Genomic DNA, 10,001 nt, shown 5'->3' with positions numbered 1-10,001 from the left:
GCTTAAAAAAAAGTTTGAGTGTACATGAGCAACAAAAGCTTTAATATTCTGACAACAGAAAAAAATATTTAATTTAAAACAGACATCTCTCATAACAAGAGTCAGATGTCAGTTTGTGGTTGCATCCTTTTGTAAATGCCTTTGAAATGTGTCCACAGTACTGCTGTATGTTCAACGGCAAATAGAAACTAATTTAAATTCCAATCATTCTTTAGCAGTAACTAAGACTATAATATGTCTTTCCCTTTTCTGGTATCTTGACAGGTCATTGATTTCATTTCCTCCATCACGTAGGCCTACGTATAGAACAAAAAGCCATCCTCAGATGATGAGACCTCAGTTCTGATCAACATGTCTTTGACTGCGCTGCTCTTGGCCGAGCTTCTGCTGGTCACTATAGTAACAGCCTCACACTTCTATGGAGGCTCAATGACTTTTAACTCAAGAAAGAACTCTGACGGATCGTACAAGGTGAGAACTCATTGAATATACTTTAACTATATAAAAAGCAGCCATATTCTTTGTTGGGTGAATTAATACACTGTAAAAGAAGTTGTTTACATTTTTGCATTTGTGCATTTATTTGCATTTCGCATTTATATGTGAAGAAAACACCAAAATGCACAGTGAATAGTCTTTATATTGTTAAAAGTTAAAGGTGAGTGAACTACGACTTTAAGAAATTAAAACATGCATGTGTTCCAACAAGTTTTGTTACTCAATATGCTTTGCCGTTTTTTTCTTTGCTTTTTTTCTTGTTGTATGTTGAGTCATCATTGCATTTTTATTATGTAATAAACCTGTTTGTTTAAACATGCATTTGTTTGTTGCTTGATAAACATTAATTTCAACTAAAGCCAACTGTCAACCTCTCAAGTACTAACTATTTGGATTAAACTTAAACATGACTGATAGTAAGTTAAATGCAATCAACAAAACTGAAGAACATTCACTAAAAGGAATACTAATCACCCTAACAGTGATTTTAAACAAAACTTTTTGAAACAATAAATCTCATATGTCCCCATGTTTTGACCAAATACACATAATTAAATCATGTGCTAGGAATTTTTAATAAAAATTCATTGCAAAAATTTTTTTAATAAATACAGTCAATATAGCAATGGCATGTATTACATCCTAAAGTAAATATTAAAATAAAATAAAAGCACACCAGTTCCATCTCCACCACCAAACTTGACAGTTCTCACTATTTAAAATAGGATTTTTTTTTTTTGACAGCAGCCACACACATTTAAAAACTTACTGTCATTTTATAAATGCCACAGCCATAGCAACCTGTAGCCCAAGACTGGTTGCCCACTGAAGCTAAGCAGGGTTGAGCCTGGTCAATACCTGGAAGGGAGACCTCCTGGGAAAACAGGTTGCTGCTGGAAGAGGTGTTAGTGAGGCCAGTAGGGGATGCTCACACTATGATCTGTGTGGGTTCTTGCACCCCAGTATAGTGATGGGGAAAGCATACTGTAAATAGGCACTGACCTTTGGATGAGGTCCTAACAAGGACCAAATTCCCTCCATGGGCCCTTATCAATCATGGCCTCTTAATAATCCCCAACTTTAGAATTGGCTCTATCACTCTCTCTCGTCTCGTCTGGTGTGTGGTGAAGACACTGGCACCGTTGCACGGTGGCTGCCGTCACATCATCCAAGTGGATGCTGCACACTGGTGGTGGTTGAGGAGAGACCTTTGGGTGTACAGTAGCAAAGCGCTGTATAATGCCTCATTCATTCATTCATTAACCATTGATTATTTCAGGTGGAACTTCGCTTAAAGTCGACCTACAATTCCTGTAACACTTATGATTACTGGCCATGCAAATCTGGAGATTGTGGAAATGATGTCAGTACTGTGATTGGTCAAGTAGATTCGAGTCAAAATGGCAACAATTGGTGTCAGTCTGAAGGTGTCATAACAAAGATGGTTTCCACCAACAGCCCGTTTGAGCTCCTGTAAGTAATTTTATTTTATTTAGAAGAACAGATTCATTCACTAAATTCATTCACAAAATATAGACACTGTATGAACAAAATGTATATATGACATGTCAACATATTTCAACAGGAAAAGTAGTTGCTGCTGGATCAACAACACAATCACAAATTCTGGAGACTGGAGTCTTCTCACTTACATTGACCTCGGAGTGAGATCAGACACCTCAGTGCCCAACAGATCTCCAATCACCACCACCCTACCCTTTATTAGGTAAAACAGCTTTTTAACAGAATTAATGGGAGCTTATAGTGTCTGTTTTGATATTTTTTAATCATGATGTGAATTCAACATCATAAAGTACAATTCTGCACTACATTGATGTTGCTCTATTGTTTTGTGATGCAGAGTTCCTCAGAACTGTCCCAGGAGGTACAATCTTTTAGCCTTTGATCCTGATGGTGACCAGGTCAGATGCAGATATGGACTTAAACAAAACAATGAGTGTGGAATCTGCAACCAACCTGATGGTTTTACATTGGATCAGGTGAAGAATATAAGATATTTGATATGTGTGACTGATTTTTAAAATAGTTATAGCACATTCAGAACAGAGAGTAATTTTCAGCTGCAAAACTATTGAATCTTACACCAATAGATCAAATAATAACTTGAACAGGTTACGGATTCTGTTCAAAAACCCTGAAGAGCAAACCTCTTTACTGCCTTTTTAAACTTATTGTTACAAAAAAATGGTCTGCACTCTAAAGAATGTCGGTAACACTTTAGAATACTGTATCTTACTTACTGCATAACTAATAAGGAATTATTGAGGAACTAATAGATAATTATTTATTAACACTTAAGTCACTACTGTTAACTACTAAGGAAGATGTGTTAACTAATTAGTATGTAATAGAATTGTATGATTGTGTTAAGTTTCAGTTAGTTAATCAATAACTAATGAATTATGTCATAACTCTTGAAGAACTATTATTAATTATCTATTAATTAATGTGCAAGAAAAATAACTAAGAAGTAACTACTAATGAACAGTCATACACAGTGGTTACTACAATAAACCGTTTTATTTTAGCAGTGGAGTGGTGGATGAAGTACACAAATCAAGTACTTGAGTAAAAGTACAGATAACCCAATAAAATATTACTCCAGTAAAATGATAAACTATTGGCCTATTCATTTTCAAAATTACCTTAGTAAATGTACAAAGGTAATTACTTGAAAAGTAAAAAGCACTGATCAATGTTTTTTATTTTATTTTCTAGCCAGTTTTAGTCATTCTTCAGCACTAATAAGAAAGATAAGTGCAGACATTTACTAGGCTATATATTGATCTGCAAATAAGCAAACTTTTTATTTAATTAGCAAAATGTATCATAATGTATGATAACTTATCTATTTTACAAAGGTTTAGATAATACCGTTAATAATGTGTTTTTTACAGTAAATTTGATTTGAGTCAGAAGTATGTGGTAATTCTGTATTAATTACTAATGAGTTCCCTATATTCTCACTTTAGAATACTGTTCCAGGTTCCAAGTAATTCCTGAAGAATTATCTAATAATTATTTGTTAATTACCAATTAATTTCCTTATATGTTCACTTTAGAATACTGCTTCAGGTTATAAGTAGCCTAATTCCTGGATAATTATTTGATAATTATTTATTAATTACTAATGAGTTCCCTATATTCTCACTTTAGAATACTGTTCCAGGTTCCAAGTAATTCCTGAAGAATTATCTAATAATTATTTGTTAATTACCAATTAATTTCCTTATATGTTCACTTTAGAATACTGCTTCAGGTTATAAGTAGCCTAATTCCTGGATAATTATTTGATAATTATTTATTAATTACTAATGAGTTCCCTATATTCTCACTTTAGAATACTGTTCCAGGTTCCAAGTAATTCCTGAAGAATTATCTAATAATTATTTGTTAATTACCAATTAATTTCCTTATATGTTCACTTTAGAATACTGCTTCAGGTTATAAGTAGCCTAATTCCTGGATAATTATTTGATAATTATTTATTAATTACTAATGAGTTCCCTATATTCTCACTTTAGAATACTGTTCCAGGTTCTAAGTAATTCCTGCAGAATTATTTGATAATTATTTATGAATTACAAATAAGTTCCCTATATTTTCAGTTTCCCTCAGTCATTGCCTCAAACATGAATTTACTCAATGGCATTCTATGCTGAGGAAAACAGACACACGCAGTACTGTATATAAAATATAAAAACTAATCTGAGGTTAGTTTTGTATGACTGTTCATTAGTAGTTACTTCTTAGTTATTTTTCTTGAACCTTAATTAGTAGATAATTAGTAGTAGTTCTTCAAGAGTTATGACAGAATTCATTATTTATTGATTAACTAACTGTTACTTAACACAATCATAAAAATATATTACATACTGATTAGTTAACACATCTTCCTTAGTAGTTAACAGTAGTGAGGAAGTAGTTAATGAATAATTACCTATTAGTTCTTCAATAATTACTTATTAGTTATGCAGTAAGTAAGATACAGTATTCTAAAGTGTTACCAGAATGTCCTTCAGCAAATGTTTTAAGAAATCACAACAAGGGAAAAATAATAATAACGTTTCAGCTAACAGTCTTCTTCAATGTACCCATTTTTAATACACAACAGTGAGTATTATCAGATGTTCATAATCATCCGACCAATTTTTTTTTGCTCAGGTATTAGACACTAAAATTGTACGAACACTGAGCAACTATTTCACTTCTTAAGAGCACGACCAGTGGCATCTAACGTCTGAATTTACATAAAAATGCATAAACATTTGACCAATGAAATGCACAGCTCTATGCCCAACTGAAGTTATTACATTCTAAAACATTCTAGTATATGTTGTAAGCAAATAGTATGCCACTGGTCAATTTTTTACTTTAATCAGTATTTCAGTTAATTCTCACCATTTTTATTTTCTTTATAATGCAGCATAACTGCTCTCTGTCATATTGGCACACATGGAAGCTTGGAGTTTATTCATTTGAGCTGGTGCTGGAGGATTTCCCCATTCACAATATTATTCTGTCCTACACCAACCAATCTTCAGAGAATAGATCTCCAATCACTGTCATCAGAAACCGACGCGCTGGTAATCGTATTGGTAATAGTAATGGTCAGGGAACTGATGCTCGACCCCCAAATCGTACAACACGAACAACACCTACGACAACCATAACAACTAGAACTACCACAACAACACGTATGACAACCACAACAACCACACCGACAAGTACCACAAGGACACCGACAAGTACAACGAGGACACCGACAACAACAACACCGACAAGTACCACAAGGACACCGACAAGTACAACGAGGACACCGACAAGTACCACAACTACAACGACAACTACCACAACAACGCCGACAACTACCACAACGACACCGACAACTACCACAACAACACCTACGACCACCACAACTACACCGACAACAACGCCGACACCTACCACAACAACACCAGAAACTACCACAACAACACCAGAAACAACCACAACAACACCAGAAACAACAACAACAACAACAACAACAACACCAGAAACTACCACAACAACAACACCAGAAACTACCACAACAACAACACCGGAAACAACCACAACAACAACAACAACACTGGAAACAACCACAACAACACCGGAAACAACCACAACAACACCGGAAACAACAACAACAACAACACCAGAAACTACCACAACAACAACAACACCAGAAACAACCACAACAACACCAGAAACTACCACCACAACAACAACACCAGAAACTACCACAACAACAACACCGGAAACAACCACAACAACAACAACAACAACAACACTGGAAACAACCACAACAACACCGGAAACAACCACGACAACACCGGAAACAACCACAACAACACCGGAAACAACCACGACAACACCGGAAACAACCACGACAACACCGGAAACTACCACAACAACACTGGAAACAACCACAACAACAACAACCACGACAACACCAGAAACTACCACAACAACACCAGAAACAACAACAACACCAGAAACTACCACAACAACAACACCAGAAACTACCACAACAACAACACCGGAAACAACCACAACAACACTGGAAACAACCACAACAACACCGGAAACAACCACAACAACACCGGAAACAACCACAACACCACCGGAAACAACCACAACAACACCGGAAACAACCACAGCAACACCGGAAACAACCACAGCAACACCGGAAACAACCACAACAACACTGGAAACCACCACAACAACACCGGAAACAACCATGACACCGGAAACAACCACAACTACACTGGAAACAACCACAACACCAACACCAACAACCACAACAACACCAGAAACTACCACAACAACACTGGAAACAACCACAACAACAACAACAACCACGACAACACCAGAAACTACCACAACAACACCAGAAACAACAACAACACCAGAAACTACCACAACAACAACACCGGAAACAACCACAACAACACTGGAAACAACCACAACAACACCGGAAACAACCACAACAACACCGGAAACAACCATGACAACACCGGAAACAACCACAGCAACACCGGAAACAACCACAACAACACTGGAAACAACTACAACAACACCGGAAACAACCACAACACCGGAAACAACCACAACTACACTGGAAACAACCACAACACCAACAACAACCACAACAACACCAGAAACTACCACAACACCACCAGAAACAACCATGACAACACCGGAAACAACCACAGCAACACCGGAAACAACCACAACAACACTGGAAACAACTACAACAACACCGGAAACAACCTCAACAACACCGGAAACAACCATGACACTGGAAACCACAACAACACCAGAAACAACCATAATGACACTGGAAACAACCACGACAACACAAGAAACAACCACAACGACACTGGAAACAACCACAACAACATTGGAAACAACTACAACAACACCGGAAACAATTACAACGACACCGGAAACAACCACAATGACACCGGAAACAGCCATGATCCCGGAAACAACCACAACGACACCGGAAACAACAACACCAGAAACCATCACAACAACACTGGAAACAACCACAACAACACCGGAAACGACCACAACAACACCAGAAACAACCATAATGACACTGGAAACAACCACGACAACACCAGAAACAACCACAACGACACTGGAAACAACCACAACAACATTGGAAACAACTACAACAACACCGGAAACAACTACAACGACACCGGAAACAACCACAACAACACCGGAAACAACCACAATGACACCGGAAACAACCATGATCCCGGAAACAACAACAACGACACCAGAAACAACCACAACAACACCAGAAACAACCACAACAACACCGGAAACAACCATGACACCGGAAACAACCACAACAACACTGGAAACAACCATGACACCGGAAACAACCACAACGACACTGGAAACAACCATGACACTGGAAACAACCACAATGACACCGGAAACAACCACAACACCGGAAACAACCATGACTCTGGAAACCACCACAACACCGGAAACAACCATGACTCCGGAAACCACAACGACACCGGAAACCACCACAACACCGGAAACAACCATGACACCAGAAACCACAATGACACCGGAAATAACCACAGCAACACCAGAAACTACCACAACAACACTGGAAACAACCACAACAACACCAGAAACCATCACAACAACACTGGAAACAACCACAACAACACCAGAAACAACCACAACAACACCGGAAACGACCACAACAACACCAGAAACAACCATAATGACACTGGAAACAACCACGACAACACCAGAAACAACCACAACGACACTGGAAACAACCACAGCAACACCGGAAACAACCACAACAACATTGGAAACAACTACAACAACACCGGAAACAACTACAACGACACCGGAAACAACCACAACAACACCGGAAACAACCACAACGACACCAGAAACAACCATGATCCCGGAAACAACCACAACGACACCGGAAACAACCATGATACCGGAAACAACGACACCGGAAACAACCACAACACCAGAAACAACCACAACAACACCGGAAACAACCATGACACCGGAAACAACCACAACAACACCGGAAACAACCATGACACTGGAAACAACCACAACTCCGGAAACCACAACGACACCAGAAACCACCACAACACCGGAAACCACCACAACACCGGAAACAACCATGACTCCGGAAACCACAGCGACACCGGAAACCACCACAACAACATTGGAAACAACTACAACAACACCGGAAACAACCATGACACCAGAAACCACAATGACACCGGAAACAACCACAATGACAATGGAAACCACAATGACACCAGAAACAACCATGACACCGGAAACAACCACAACGACATCTATGACAACCACGACGACACCTACAACAACCACTACTACAACCACAATAACCACTACTACAAAAACAACAATGACATCTGCAATAATAACCCCTACACAACATCTAACCACTTTACCACTGAGCAAAATACCTCTTCAGTTTTCTCTTCAAGGTATGTTTTGAACTTTTGTAAAGTATGCTTCAAAACTATTCTGTTATGTTTGATTAAATTAATACTGTACATACATTTCAGTTGATAGTCCAGCACCATCTTGCATTGAGGGTGAATATCTACCACGGTTCCTCCACCCAACGCCTCATCATGGAGAACACCTGCAGGCTCATGTAAATCATGAGCTTGAGATCAGAGTGAAAGCTTTTGCTTATTTTTCAAGGTATTAAGATTTTTTTATTTAAATATTTATACTTTAAATAAAAGTTATGCACTTTTTAACTTAACTGAATTTGGAATAGCATTTAAGCATACTACCCCTACATATTTCTGCCATACTTATACAGATATAAAGGTATGGCAGAAATAGTAAGACTAGTAGGCTAGTATTCTATTCCAAATTCAGTCATGGGCGGCATACCATCACATACTCTATTGAGTAGGTACTTATTTTTTAATTATTTTGAAGTAACTACTTCATGACTACTAAAATGTGTGTACTAAAATGAATGTAATTTAGACATACTACATTGGCCATGCTGTCATAATCATGTGACCTACCAGTGTCAGTTATGTCGCTTCACTGCCATTACCAAATCCTATCCCATGGCCTTATGGGATAGTGAAAAAAATGTGATGTCCGCAACACTGCTCTTTGCTCCCATATTTAATAAAAAATGCAACGTTTCGACCCTGCTGGGTCTTCTTCAGGCAAATGGTGGACACATTTGATGAAGGGATATATATAGGTCTTACAATCAACTGACCCACCCTGTGATATCAGTTAGCTTAATTAGCTAATAGCCCCACATATTACTCAGGCCTTGTCCACACGGACACAGGTATTTTTATAACCGTGACTTTTTTTACGCGGTTCGGCCGTTCGTCCACACGGAAACGTAGTATCAGGTCACTGAAACCGAACATTTTTGAAAACCCCTGCCAGGGTGAGGATTTTCAGAAACGTTGGTTGCAGTGTTGTCATGTAGACAGTAAAACCGGGGTTTTTGCTTCTGATTCAGGCTTCTGATTGGCCAACGTGGCTTTACTATTAGGGTTATATCGCCGCCTGCTGGTTGGGTATGCTCTTGACAGCGCTTGATAGCGTGTTTTTGCGTTTTCATGTAGGCGGAGATTTCTTTTAAACCGAGCATGTGTGAACAGGATTTTTTTTTAAACGCAGGATGAAAAACTCCGGTTATAAAAATACCCATGTCCATGTGGACTAGGCCTCAGTTAAGAGAACACTATCATACACATTCTCCACAAACCCACACATCTCAAAAAAGGGGCCATTCAAATCTCAATATCCCCAAAAGAGTACATAACATAGCTAATCCACAGAAAAAAAAAGGAAAAAAAAGAGAAAAAAAAGAAGAGAAAAAAAAAAAAAAAAATATATATATATATATATATATATATATATATATATATATATATATATAT

General features: G+C 37.9%; 1 protein-coding gene across 1 annotated transcript; it reads left to right on the top strand.

Annotated features, from left to right (window-relative positions):
* Nucleotides 1-351: 351 nt before the first annotated feature.
* LOC307160568 (uncharacterized protein) lies at nucleotides 352-8,778 on the top strand (the record flags this gene model as incomplete). Its single annotated transcript, XM_079874726.1, has 3 exons — nucleotides 352-471; nucleotides 5,200-8,555; nucleotides 8,637-8,778. The coding sequence occupies 3 exons, from the start codon at nucleotides 352-354 to the stop codon at nucleotides 8,638-8,640; spliced, it is 3,480 nt and encodes a 1,159-aa protein (XP_079730852.1). The 3' UTR covers nucleotides 8,641-8,778.
* Nucleotides 8,779-10,001: the final 1,223 nt, after the last annotated feature.

Source organism: Squalius cephalus (genome assembly GCF_949319135.1).
Source record: "Squalius cephalus genome assembly, chromosome: 6".
In the NCBI taxonomy this organism is placed as follows: Eukaryota; Metazoa; Chordata; class Actinopteri; order Cypriniformes; family Leuciscidae; genus Squalius; species Squalius cephalus.
This window is presented reverse-complemented; position numbering and strand designations above follow the sequence as displayed.